Source organism: Temnothorax longispinosus, chromosome 7 (assembly GCF_030848805.1).
Source record: "Temnothorax longispinosus isolate EJ_2023e chromosome 7, Tlon_JGU_v1, whole genome shotgun sequence".
Lineage (NCBI taxonomy): Eukaryota > Metazoa > Arthropoda > Insecta > Hymenoptera > Formicidae > Temnothorax > Temnothorax longispinosus.
This window is the reverse complement of record NC_092364.1, coordinates 8,738,998-8,754,098: the sequence shown is the minus strand read 5'-3', so window position 1 is coordinate 8,754,098 and position 15,101 is coordinate 8,738,998. Positions and strand designations below refer to the sequence as shown.

At 39.5% G+C, this 15,101-nt stretch overlaps 1 protein-coding gene across 1 annotated transcript; it reads right to left on the bottom strand.

Annotated features, from left to right (window-relative positions):
- Positions 1-8,496: 8,496 nt before the first annotated feature.
- On the bottom strand, positions 8,497-13,310 carry LOC139816463 (uncharacterized). The gene is made up of 6 exons (XM_071783968.1): positions 12,409-13,310; positions 11,142-12,334; positions 10,362-10,935; positions 10,107-10,271; positions 9,864-10,034; positions 8,497-9,799 (listed from the first exon to the last, which is right to left on the bottom strand). The coding sequence occupies exons 1-6, from the start codon at positions 12,640-12,642 to the stop codon at positions 9,548-9,550; spliced, it is 2,589 nt and encodes an 862-aa protein (XP_071640069.1). The 5' UTR covers positions 12,643-13,310; the 3' UTR covers positions 8,497-9,547.
- Between the last annotated feature and the right edge of the window lie 1,791 nt (positions 13,311-15,101).

Genomic DNA, 15,101 nt, shown 5'->3' with positions numbered 1-15,101 from the left:
TATGTTATTCTTAATCTAAAAACTACGCGCGGTCTTCGCCGTCTTATCGAGCCTGTATTTTAATAGTACGCAAAAGTCTAAATATATCCAGCCGCACGGGCTTTCAACGCATCTTAATGCTATCTCTCTAACGAGTCGTAAAGCTCTACCGTAAATATGATCTCAAGGAAACTAAATAACCGTGAATGTCTTTATCGATAAATGAGAAAACCACAAATAAAATGAATTTGTATATATCTGTCTCCGAGTGCCTTCTTCGACGTCGGATTCTTATATCTAGATAAAGAAATAGCCATATGGGCTTAACGCCATTTTGTGTTCAAAGCAAGAAATCACCATATGGGCCTGATGCGGTCTTATTTAATAGAAACTGGAAAACCCGAATGATCGCCTGGATTTCGCGACTATTCCTCACGACGAGTCTCTCCTTCGTACTCGCCGGGAAATTTATTCTCATCTTGCATCGTATGCGTTCGCCGTCGCGCAGGCGCCGTTTTTTCTTAGCTCGAACATCAACGAACTCGCGAGTATTTTCGCTCCGCCCGCTGTCCGGGAGTGCGGTCGTCATCTCCGCTCGCTCCTCCGGTTGCTGCGTCCGCTGACTCGTTCCTTGCGGGCTGTCACCCGCTCTCGCCTGCCTACCCGAAGTGTACGGTTGCACCATGTCACGTGACTTGTGTCCCGAGTGCTTTGTTTAAGGGAGAGGATGTTTAGTGGGTGCAAGTCCCACATATCCTGACGGCCGGGGTCAGGAATGCGCAAGGCATTTTACCTCTTCCTACGGAAACAAAAAAAAAAAAAAGTCCAATATAAAAATACATAAATGTACAATTTTTTACCTATATAAATTTCTGATTCGTAAATGGTTGTAATTTTGCATACAATACTACAAGGTTCTACAGAAAACGACAAAATCCTTAAGTCTTTTACAACTCTTGAATACATGAAAATCTACATAAATTTGCTTTCTTTAGATGTTTATAAGATACTACAATTTTACATGGAAATTAACAGACCTTCAACCAAACCTTCAACCTTTCCATGGAAAGTAAAAAATTAATATGTCAATTAAAAAAATGTCAATTAAGTATCTTATGCAAAATTAGAAAAAAAACTTAAAATAAAATATAAGCAATGAGAAGTGCCATTTTCGGTCGAAGCGGATCTTGATGCTTAATAATATTTCACAATATCAATTATTATTAAATACATGTTTCAGTTTTTTAAATTGGCACTGCGTGCCAATATATGGACTTTGTCGGACTTAAAACGCAATTGTGTAAACTGAAACTAAAAATAATATATTTTATATTAATTTGATATTGTCAAGTAAAATAATATACTGTTAGAAAAATATTTATAACAGTTATACAAAGGACCACGCACTAATTATATGAAAAAAGTGGCCACTGTTAAAATCGACGAAAACTACGGAAAACTGTAGTTTGTGTGATGCCGATAAAAAGTTCAAATCCGCACAACCCTCAAAATATGCTAATTTTTAAGCTACGAGCCTATAAAGGTAATATTGGTGGTATAAAACGTACACATATTATACATAGTATACCCACTCTTAGCGTTACCCAAGATCAACCAGTGGAGGTGGTGAGTGTCTGATCTCCTTTTTGTTCTTGTTTTTATTTTTTTTAATATTTTTTTTAATATTTTTTATTTTTTAATATTTTTTTATTTTTTTATTTTTTATCTTATAGTGTTTTTCTATTGTCTCAAACTCCTTGATTTGGCGTGATTTGATATCTCGGATATGCGCTTAAAAACTAGCATATTTTGAGGGTTGTGTGGACTTTTCATCGGCATCACACAAACTACAGTTTTCCGTAGTTTTCGTCGATTTTAACGGTGGCCACTTTTTTCATATAATTAGTGCGTGGTCCTTTATATGGATAGATCCATTATAGAGTATATATTCATATATGATTATCTTTAACCTTATAAATATACTTTTACATGATCACACATGATAATATACTAGTATATAAAATCATATATGACTATATAAAGTTATACTTAAGGTATTCCTTTCACGGAAGAGCGTATTTTGTAGGCGCTTAAGCAGGGCCTCAGCAAACTCTTGTATATTGCATTAAACTTATATAAAATCAAGTTATAATTGATTATTATGTTTAATTATAAGAAAAAAGTGAAAATATTATGTGTATTTAGAAATTTTTTATTTTTCGGTAAATTTTACTGTCAAAACAATATGGCAACGCTGCGCTTTTCGGGGCGCCGATTGTAAAATGTGAAGTTGATAACAAAAGTGTCAATGTAAGTGTCAATTTCATTAATCAAAGAATATTGTGACATTTTCTTTTTATCAAAGAGAGATTTTATAATAATAATGCGAGTGATAAGAAACATAAAGTGAGGAGTAATGTGGGCGAAAATAAGGGACAATTTGTGAAAATAAAAGTTGATAATAAACCGTACGTTATGAATGAAGTGTGACATGAGCGCAAAGCTTGCAGCACCAGCGTTGCCAAATAATTCCTTGAAAGTCGCCATCAAAAATATTCATCTATAAACCACATTTCAAGTCAACTTTTAACATAAATATTTTGTTTAAATATTCGGTGACTCTGTATTTTTATCGGCACTGTCGAAAGTATAGAGTTTAGCGAATATGTAGCGCAGTTAATATTTAATATCTCAATATATTTGATAAACAAATTATTACATTGAAATGTAAAAAATAGACTTTTTCGATAACGTCACATATAAAATATCGAATTTTTAAAGTCATAATTCTTCTTTATATGTTCGGTAATGTGGTTTAATTTTTTTCTGCCGTAAAGATATGCATTTTAACTTTCTCGTACCAAAAAATCAGTTAATTCTTAAGACTTTGGTGTCATGAAAGGAATACCTTAATCATGCCTGTGCAATTACCGTTTCGTAATAAATAATTGATCCTTTTCACGTTCTTATGCATTTGAGCATTGATATATTTAATTTCTGGATATTTCCTAAAATAAACACTTTTTTTTTGTTTCTGTAATTTATCGAAACATTCGCTCCACTTGATATAATCTCATTTTTATTTTGTTCCTCAGTTCTTATTTTCACTTTTTTTCTTTCTCTTTATTATCTATTAAGCTTTCAGGCTTTAGCAAAGTGTTATCAAGTGGTGATGATGCTGACAACGGCTTTTGGATATTGATGGTACTGCTATATGGTGATAAGTTCGACAATGGTTTTTGATTGTTATTGTTAAGATCTTGATTATCTGCCGATTCCAAGCAATAATCATTCAAAAATAGATCAGAATAATCATTATAATTCTCGCCAACTTGAGTCGGAAATGTGTTGTTCATGTTACTTTCATCCGAGTTATCTATTGGTGTAGGCTTTTGATCTTCATTATTGAAGTGAAACTTCTTTAGGCACGGTAGTGAGTTCGATTGTGCGACACGAAAAGTGTAACGAAAATTTGACCAATAGGCATACGGCGTTGGCGAGACGGTTCTTCTGGCACGGTAGTAAGTTCGATTATGCGACACAAAAAGTGTAACGAAAATTCGACCAATAGGCGTACGAAATGAAACTTCTTTGGTACGGTAGTAAGTTCGATTGTGCGACACGAAAAGTGTAACGAAAATTTGACCAATAGGCTTACGGCGTTGGCGAGACGGTTCTTCTTCTGGCACGGTAGTAAGTTCGATTATGCGACACGAAAAGTGTAACGAAAATTCGACCAATAGGCGTACGAAATTCAACTTCTTTGGTACGGTAGTAAGTTCGATTGTGCAACACGGAAAGTGTAACGAAAATTCGACCAATAGGCGTACGAAATGAAACTTTTTTGGTACGGTAGTAAGTTCGATTGTGCGACATGAAAAGTGTAACGAAAATTCGACCAATAGGCGTACGAAATGAAACTTCTTTGGTACGGTAATAAGTTCGATTGTGCGACACAAAAAAACGTCACGAAATAGTGTCACGAAAATTCGACCAACAGGCGTACAAAGTGAAACTCCTTTTGGATCGGTAAGTAAATTCGATTTTGCGACTCGAAAACGCGTCACGAAAATTCGATCAGGCGTACGGCACTGGCGAGACGGATATAGTGAGAACTGCGTGTAACACTATATTTTCGAATTGCGGGCGGCTTGGAGTGACTAATTCCGTTGCATTGTTTTTGTATTAACTTCAGAAAAGTTATGGCAAAGCCTTGCCTTCAAAAGTTTCACTTCTAACGCGCGTGGCGACCACACGCGTTCATTTTTTGATTGATAATTCATTAGAAACTTCAATAACGTAATGATTTTCATGAATAGGAGATAAGTGTACCGAGTTGTTGATTCCTGAAGTTTTGTCGTTGCAGTGTGTTAATGATTCTGACGTGTCAGAAATCTGAATGTTGTAATTAGATGTTTCAACGAAAACATTATCAATTTCATCTGTTTCGATAATAGATGCTGAAAATATGTTATCTTTCAGTCGACCCTTATTGCGCCAATTTTCGTGCGATTTTAAATCTGAATCATCTGCATTCTGTACATAACTAACACATAAATCTTCTTTGTGTACATTTTTGTGATTTTTCTTAACATCAGGATACATGACGGGTGAAATGGTTATAAGCCATCGGTTGTTAAAGTATTGCATTCATTACCAGATGATGCGACATCCAGAACATTTGTGTTTGGTATCTCATAACAGGCGAATTCATCTTCTGAACGCGAATCGACACGGCTCTCGGTTTCAAATTGATGTTTGATCTTTTTCACAACAACCGAACGATTGTCACTGATTGTCTTGAGTTTTGATGTTTCAACTTCTGTTAATCGTCCTACCTTGAAATTTGTCAACTTTGATTCGAATATTACCGCACCACCAATAATATCCTTCAGATGGACTTTTAGAAAGCGATCTATACGCACTGGCAACCGTTTTATTAATGGATTTCCTGTCAGTATGCGAGTTTTCAAGTCGTTGAATTATCCTTCTACATAACTCGATGTTGCATGTTTTTTACCATTAGGCACTGCAACGCCAGTCCACATAGTGGGAATTCCGTCGCGAATATAATTAATCTTTCTACGAATTTTAGCAAATAAAATGCATTCAACTCGAATCCGATTTGCGTAATTTTTTTAGCGCTTTTTAATATTTCATCAATCCAATTTTTTACGGACGTGATATCGCTATTATGATGTACATCTTCCAGAATAGATTCAACGTCTTCGAGATTGTCGTCACGATCGGGTATATCAATTATTTTTGTAGCCATTGCAATACAAGTTTCCAATTTCTTACGTGCAAGTTTCGGTGATATTTTTGATGCGATTATAGAATCTTCATAATCGTTCACCGCGACGATGATAGTTAGGAAAATTAGTTCTTTGAACTCCTCGAATGTTTCAGCATCTACCATCAGAGCTACACACCGTATAAAAAACTCGCGTATGCACGCGTGATTGACTTTCTCGAAGCATTTCCATCTACTCACAGCATGTATGAGATGTGCAACATCTACACGGATGTATGTGCTGAACTTTGAAATTTGACTTGTACCGGACACAATTGCAAATTGGTCAGCGACGTAAGATTTTATAGTTTGATTGTTGAAAGCGAGGGACATGGCAGATAAAAGAGTGCGAGAATAATCAGAAACAGCCTCTTTTGGCTTGTGTGCGCCATTTCTAATCCATGTTCTTAACGAATATTCTATAAATTCTGTAGTTTGTGTTGAGATGTGATAAGAGGCGAAAGAGGCAGGGAGAGAAAATTACGCGTGCTGAGGATGAACTTAGTTTTATTATAACTTGCTGTCACTTCGTGTGCGCTTCTTGAACAGAACTGCCGGACTAACGGAAACGAACGCGCGATGCATGCCGAAAACGGAAAAGAAAGACTGCCAACAGCGACTTGGCGGTGATACCCGAAAACTTGCGAGAGCGCAAAATAAACAAACTTGGAAAACAAAAGCAGGGGGGTGACACACGAGCGAGAAAACGGGCCGCATTTTGATGCCGTCTGAACTAATCCACTATGTGGCGCTGGTAGTCACCTGCTCGGTATATAACTATATGACACTACGGACCTACCGGACCTACGGACACTACTCTTCGGTGACTGTGTTCTTAATTAATAAATGTTTAATCGCAAAAATTTGCACAAATTTTTGCGATTAAACATTTATATATATATATATGTGTATATATATATATATATATATATATATATATATTGTCACGACTTTTTACCCGTTCGGGCGCAAAGCCGGATCAAAAGGGGTTGCGGGAGAGTAGGATGTCAGGCCTCTCCGACGGATCTCTCGCACGAACCGAATTTCTAACGCGAACGTGAGTGTTGGGCGCCAGACGCGGTATCCCGCGTCCACTAACACGAAATTTATCACAAATTATCAAAACGTTTATCGTAATTAAACGGCGTGCGAGAAATCGACCAGCTCGGCGTATTACTCAGGGACGAAGGTGGTATAGGGCAGCGCGAATTGTGACGGGCGACACAGAAATTACGAACTCAAACAATTAATAACAAAAGAGATTAACATTTATTGCAAAGAAAAAAAACCATTAGCTCACGAGATTGCTCTAATAAATTAAAGAACCGTTGATTCATCTCTCACAAAAGCGAAATCATATAGACGTGAATAATAGTGAGCGTGGAAGAATACATCAAAAATCGTTACAACCAGGAAAATAATAACTCCGAAAACAAGTCAAAATTTTTCGCGATCTCAGACGCCAAGTTTACTCCAGAAAGTACGCAGGATCGCGATTGTTCAGAATTCTGTCGCCAAGATAGAGTATCCCCGAAATACGAGGCGCAATATAACACAACGACGGGCCAAGGATCAAGCCCGAACGCGACAGGTAACGCGAAATATTTAGGTTTTATCGCGCCGAGGAAATCATCAGCGCGAGAAGAATATCGTACTCAATCTAACGAATTTTTACGGGACATACGCCCTACGCAAAAGAGTACTTAATTCAACGCGAAAGAAAGCGTATTTTCCGAGGAGAATAGCGCTAAACCAGCGCGAGACTACACAACGCGATAATGTCTTGACGGACTTACAGACTAACGCGAAATAAACTAAATCTAACGCAAGAGATGACGAACTTACATACTAACGCAATGTACAACTAAATCTACGCAGGGGAAAATATCTACACGAGGAAAACGCGAATTTGACCGCAAGCACACGAGATTACTGAAACGGCGTACGCAAGAGAATCATTCTCGACGAATAAACTACGATCACGAGAGTCGCGCGTGACGCACAGCCGGGTAATACGCGATCGCAACCACAGATACCGTAAGAATGTTCGCGAATTACCGAATCGAGATATCTATCGCGATCTCCAGGACTTTCACGCGATGAGTACTATTCACCGGCCACGAGACCATTCCAAAGCCCTTCACTCTCGCTCTCGATCGCAGATGCAAAATTACGAGATCTCAATTACGCGAGTACTTTAGGCGAGAGCGTGGCCCGGAGGGCGGTGTCGTGGCTTACATTACTACCGTCTATTACGAGGCAACCTCACCGGTAAGATACTTCCTCGATCGGGGTTGTCCTCTCCGCCGTCACCAAAAACCGTCGCGAGAGAATCAGGCACCAAGTGCGCAGCAAGAGTCGGTCGAGAAGCGCTCAAGAAAGCCGCGCGTGTCGTCCCGAGGGTGGCTCAAGAATGATCGCGGAAGTGCGCTCGATAGAGGCGTCGATCTAACGCCCCTAGCGGGACATGCGCGACCCTTCCGCGCGATAAGCGGACCAATTGGCGATGAGCTCGCAATCTCGCGAGGGAGCCGCTAGCAGGGTTATCGACCGTGGATTCGGCGGGGCGTTCGAACGTGCCCTTCGCGCTCGCGGGGTCCTTCCAGGTTTCCCCGTTGTAGTAGGCAAGGCGATGACTCCCGCGGTGTCCTCTGGCTCGACTTGGGGGGCGGTGGCCATCCACCCCCAGAGTCCGTCTTGCCTCGGAGGACTGCAGACAGGCCCGGCGCCGGGCCCCTGCGATGCACAGGTTCGCCTGCCGTTGCTGGCGCGCAGCGCGCGCGTCTCACGTCGTCCCTCGCTTAGTAGCGGTCCTCGTAACTCGGGCTCCTCGCCCTCGACATCTCGCTTTCGGTCCTTGTGATTCCGTTTATCATCCGGCTCTCCTGGTACTCCTCGTCATCTTCAGTGTGGCGTTGGAACTCCAACTCGACGGGGTGAGGCGCCACGCAATATCGCAAGAGAAAAAAGAAAAACAATAATGAATATTTGAATCGCAACTTTAATACGCCCCTGGAGATCGAAGGGTGATTCGTGAGCCGTCCTCGGGCGCGCAATCCGCGCCTTGTGACGGCGGCGGAGCGCTGCCACGCCGCGGCGAAACCGCAACGTCACAATATATATATATATATATATATATATATATATATATGGATGAAAAACAGAATTAGATTAGGAACTAAAAATACTGACATTGATTACAGTAAATGACAAAATTGTGTAAATGTTGTAAAAATATATTTATTTTCGTGCAATTGGCTTACATTAGTAATTAATACCTACAATTAACATTTTGTTACGTTTTGCAAAATTTGGAAGTTTTCTTTTTTAACTGATTAATTTTTTTATTATCAGCATTCATGCGAGTACAGTATTGCTGCATTCTCATCGTAAGAAAGCGCTGAATAATTTGCAAAATAATGTCATGAACGTGATCAAGACACGGGAATGAGAGACTATCATAATTATAAACTTCTTGCAAAATTTCTTAAAAAACATTCGGAAATCTGCAGTACTTTTCAAACCGACTTTCCAGGAAGAGGACAAAGCGATATAAATTGGTGTTGGGATGTACCAATCCGTCTCTTTGCTGCCACAGTGTCAGAACAGATTCGGGCAGAACAATACCAGTTGCTTCAGGCTTTATAAGAGCATATTGCATGTTAAGCATTTGACTGTGTTGCAAATGCGTTTTAACAAATCCGCTGTCAAACAGTACATTGTACAATTTCTTACTTCAGGCAAGCTGTAATCGTGCTGTATTATATTTTCAATATCCCAATCTTCGTGCTGAACTATTTGATTTAATTTTTCCTTAATACTTTTTGAAAGGATTGAAGAATTTGTAGGATTGTTATATATTTCTTTGAGATCGGCAAGGGTCACTAAAGGAGTAACAGGTTTGTCCACGGTAATCGAACAATTGCCTGTCCTGGGAGGTTTCAGAACACTAAACATGGATAGAATTTTATAAATATTCAGGAACGTTGGTGTTGAAGGATGGTCGTCACAACCGCCAGCTTGTCGAATCGTGCCAAAAAACCTCTACAGTGACAAATTCAGAAAAGAAAGATATACACGTAACATAAAAGAAAATTGAGCCACGAGTGTGAGTAAAATGTAAAAAGCGCCATTGACGATCGCGGTAAAGCGAGAGCAGCAAAAGAGAACAACAGAAACATTTTGCAAATCGTCTTAAAGTAAAGTATTTTATAGCGTAATTACAAATCTTTTTATACCTGTAATACTTCGCACCCTTCGCACAAAGGTGACACATCATACTAAAATTTTGTAAGCTTGATGTCCTGTGTACATACAAACCTCCAACGGATCCTGGTTTATTCGACCAGTTAAGACATACGAAAATCCACAATGCTCCGTAAGATACGTGATAAGATCTAACATTGATTTTAATGTGACTCTAAGACCTTCTGCGGTTGGTTTCGTCAAAAACAGATCATTGGAAAGTTTTTTCTCTCGTACTTGTTTTTCCCAAGCATCCAACTTCTTTAACGATTCTTCGATTACCTGCAAGTATTTATTTAAATATAAATAAAATGTTATTGACTCCGTAAATGTTTGTTTAGCTCACCTCGAAGTCCGAATTTCCTGGTGTCACGCCGTCAATTGGGTTTGTACGATTAAGAGCGTCAAACATATCGTTCATCCATTTGCAAAAATTTGCTGTTGGTTCACAATCCTGTAATTCTGGTTCGCGTCCCTTGTAAAATCGTAGTCCTTTGGCAACAGAGTTACTGAAAACCTTTTACATAAAACATTAAATAAATAACTCATTTTTTAGGATGTAATGGATTTTAAAGATACAAATTCATACTTGAACAGCTAACCGAACACGCATTTTCAGTGAATTGTTGAGGTCAAAATGATTTTTTGATAATTTCGGACAATACAGAGCTTGTCCGGGGCCTGCACTTTTGATATCTACATCATGAAGTTTTTCAATGTATTCCCATTTTATAACTGGTTCTGAAAAATGAGTCTAAACATTTTTTGGTAATATAGAAAATGTCTGATGAAGAAATTCCGAAATTATGTGACTTAATTATCTAATCTAATAAACTTTACAAACCTGTAAAACTTTGTTGTTATATAAACGATTTCGAATGGTCTTCATGAGGTGTGGAGTGTCGGAGAAAACATATACTTTTCGACCTTCAACTAAAGGATGCTCAAAGTAATTGCGAAGATTATCTTTTGATGCATTGACGCCGAGTACTGTCCAAAATTTGCGGTTCGTGCTTGCGCCATCACTAACAACTCCATGAATTTTGGCACCTATTTTTTCCATGAGACTAATTGCTTTGATTATGAGCTTTGCGAGCACATCACCTTTCACGGGCCCTTTTGATGCAAATACTGCTATTGGCTGAGCATATGAATCATTTAACGTCTGATACATTATTACTAGGGCGTGATCAGCTTTTTCTGTAAAGTTCGTGGATCGTTCTTCACCGCTGCCGAAATCAATTAATCCTTTGTACGTTAGGTTCTTCGTAGCAACGCTAACGCTTTCTCGTGTCGACATTTCATCCAGTAACAGAATTCCATGCCTCAACGATTCCTCTTTTTTGTTCAGCGCTACTTTCAATACCTCAAAGAATTGAGGATCGAACCCACAGGTACTATCAATTTTTGATAGATATCTGAAATCGATAAATATGTGGACCTTTATAAACATATTAAATTGTAAATAATTACATTAATAACCAAGTGTAAATAATTGTAAATATCTTGAAATTAACATTGTTGTAAATAAAGCCATGTAATTGTAACATATTTTAATCTCCATTATTTTGAAGAAAGTCACAAGTATTACAAATCGGCCTATACTATTACGAAAGAAACATACCTTCGAATTGTTCTCACACAAGGTAGCGGTAGTATCTCGTTTGATCGTAGAAACTCGTAGCCCGAGGCTGATCGCATATGCATAAGCATGCACAGTAAAATCCATTCTTCCGAATATTTACGGCCTTTGGAGTTTTTACGCTTGGCAGCATCAATGATCTGACTTAATGTATGCAGTTGATTTTGAGGTATATTACCATCCTGTACATGCTTTTCGAGGTCGCTCGTAGTGAGACGTGCCATTTGTGAGCGAATGTCTTGAAGTTCTGATTTTAATGTTTTTACTTTTTTACGAGATTGACGTTTCGCTTGTAGTGCTTTCCGACATTTGCTCTGTAGTTTCAACCACAGCATTTTTTTTTCTGTGAAAGTCGTTGCTTGGATTTTTTGGGATTTCGATTTATTTAGTCTACGCAATATATTTGCGATACTTTTTTTTGCCGTCCGACAGAATTGACATACTGTTGTATTCGAAAGCAGCCCAATGCAATTAATGTGACGCCAGCTTCCGGTAAAATTTTTTTTTACAGTGCGGCAGTGTAATCGTTGCATTTCCTGTTCTACTGCAGATCCGTTGCATCCAGTGCATATGTGAAGACGATCAATTGTGAATATTATATCTTGTAAGCATTCTATACTTGTTACACGACAAGGCACATCAAAATTTATCGGATTCAAGGGTTGACCATATACATTTATTTCAACAGACAAGTCTTCTGTTACCGTGACTGCTTTCGATATAAATGTTTGGAAATGCTCGTCAATTTTAACACTTTCAAGAGTAAACACAATTAATAATTTTGAGCCTTCGCTCTTACTGCTCTGCATGCTCTGCATTATCCATCTTGATGGAAGAGACAGTTCTCCGGTGGAGAGTTCTGCCAATCGCATAGGAACTCTGGCATCGCTTGTATTTGCTGCAGCCTCTTTCAATTCTCCTGTTCGGATAACATTGTAAACTTCTGTGAATGAAACCGATGAAACCTTATCGATTTGAACTGAAGAAACGACAGTTTCATCTGCGTCGACATCGATTTGTTCATTGCTCGATTCCAGCTTTTGAAATTTTGCAGGTGGTGTTTCAGCCGGTTCAGTCGTAATCACTTTGTTACTCTGGTCACTCTTTATCACTTCGTCCCATGAAAATATAGAGGGAACACTGCCTGGTATTAGACGTGGTATTTTATACTGTGTCTGGAATAACAATACAAAATAAATTTTTATCAAAGGCAAGTTAAAAATTATCAAGCATATTTTATTAAACTCACTACGCCGAGGACTCGTCCAGTAGGATCCAAAAGTTCACGCTTCCACATAATCTGTTCTTTTCGAAAATGTTTCTCGCACACTGCTCTACTGGATTTCACAAAACTATCGGTTCGCCGAATTGCAGTTTTCCACAATTTTTTACTTTCCGGATTTTTTGGAATTGTAAAAAAATGCACGTGTTCTGGGTTTGAGCCATAGCCCGAAGTACAGCCGGTCACAACGCAGCTCGGCATTGTACAGCAAACAAATATGCACGACAGACAAAATGTGCTTCAAATTGTCACACTCGAATTTAATTGATTTATCGCGATATTCAAAACGTTCAATACAAATTATATGAACCGAAAGCTTTTCAGGTTATAACAACACGATCGAGCTGCGAGCACACGGAACGAGCCCACGGAGCACACCGAGCAGATGACTGTTAGCGCCAACTAGTGGATTAGTTTCGACGGCAACAAAATGCGGCCCATTTTATCGTCGTGATTTGACTCAGTGTCACCCCCCTGAACAAAAGTAACTAGAAGAACGTAACATGTAAACCATAAAATACTATGCGTTGACGCTCGTGCTTATACATGTATTCTATGCTGCGCGAAAAACTGTTTTATCACTTCCGCCGTTTGAGCGCTCAGCATGACCTTTATACGTAACAATGTTTTCACATAACATACGGAATCGATCCTTCGGCAAAGCTTTCGTGAATATATCGGCTGTCTGTAGTTCGGTTGCAATGTATTTTAATACTATTTCGTTACTTTCAGTCTTTCCTCGCACATAGTGAAACCGGATGTCTATATGTTTCGTACGTTTATGAAACTCTGGGTTTTTCACAAGACGTATCGCACTTTGATTATCGACATATAGCGTTGTTGCACTGGGGCACGGATACCCAATATCTTCTAACAACTTCCTAAGCCATACTGCTTCTTTTGCTGCTGAAGCTGCCGCTACATACTCGGATTCAGTCGTGCTTAACACGACCATTTTCTGCCTCTGAGAGGACCATGTTACAGGACCACTTGCTACATTAAAAATATATCCTGTAGTTGACCTTCTGGTCTCCACGTCGCTAGCGAAATCCGCGTCTGAGAAGCCAACTAGAATAGGCTTGCTTCCGCCACTTCTGTACTCTATACCGCACTCTACCGTACCAACAAGGTATGCAAATATTCTCTTCACAGCTCTCCAGTGCTCGTGATTATGATTATTAAGATATTTACTCACGGAGTTTACTGCATAAGAAATATCAGGACGAGATACGGTCGCCAAGAACATTAGTGTACCAACTGCTTCCCTCTAAGGAACGTTGCTCGACTCTACGTTACATTCATCAGCTGGATGCAAAACAACATTTGGATCAGCTGGCACACACATCGCTTTTGCTTCATTCATACGAAACTTTGTTAGACTCCTCTTAACATACGCGCTTTAGTGTACAAAAATAGATTTATTTATTCGATCTCGCTCGATTTACATCCCTACATACATTTTTGAATCACCTAGTGTTATATTAAATGCACTGCTCAGGCATTCAATCACAAAGTCTATAGCTTCTTGAGATTCTGCTGCAATTAAACCGTCATCTACAAACAACGCTAGAAGCACTTTAAAGCCTTTGAATTGACCGATAAAAATACATTTGTCGGCTGAAATTTCTCGGAACTCGAAACGCTTAAGAAACGCACGGAATTTATCGCTCCAGCAACGCGGCGCTTATTTTAGTCCGTACAAGGATTTTATCAGTTTACATACGTGTTCATTGATATTCACATTTTCCTCAACTACAAGACCCTCTGGAATCTTCATGTAGATGGTCTCCTCTAGATCACCGTACAAGAACGCAGTTTGAACATCGAATTGACCTAGCTCCAGATCCATTTCAGCTGCTACTGCGAGGAGTACTCTCAGTGAGTCGTATCTCACAACTGGTGAGAACGTCTCTGAGAAGTCAATTCCTTGTGTCTGCATAAATCCACGGGCGCACAGCCGCGCCTTGAAACGATGAGTTTTTCCTTGAGTGTCCTTGAGAACCTTAAAGACCCATTTAGAGTCAATTATCTTCATGTCTGGAACCTTTTTTACAATCACCCAGGTCTGATTTTCTTTGTGGGCTTGTAACTCGTTGTTGATTGCTTCTTTCCACTTAGAAGCATCGATTCCTTTTAGTGCTTCCTCGACTGTAATGGGAGTGTTGTACTCAGCTACATTCGTCTCTTAGGCAGTTTGATGGTAGATCGATCCCTGAGCTGTCGTTGTGCAGCCTGTCACAAGCTGTAAGGAAAGCCCTTTTGAACCGAGGTTAAGTGGGCTTGGTGTCAGAATTGAGGGCAGCCAGAAAGGATTTCCACAGAGACGAGTAATCAAGGAACACACAACTTGAGCACAGGACTTTATTCCGATGTAACTTGAGTAGTCAGCGTTACGTGTGACCTGGTCGGCGGTCGTGAGCGAAGTGGCTCTTGATTTTGACAGCGTATTTGATCTTGATCTTCGTGTTCTCCTTCTTCAGCTTCATCACCTGACCCCTCAGGTGAACTGTCCTGGCGATTTTCGACTTCTTCGGTGGTTTTTAATAGAATAGATCCGTTCTCTGCAGTACCTTTACTCATCCATGGCACTTTGCCCAGTTGTTCGTGAAAAATCGCGTCTCTTGTCACTGACACTTTCTTGGACACGGGATCATACACCC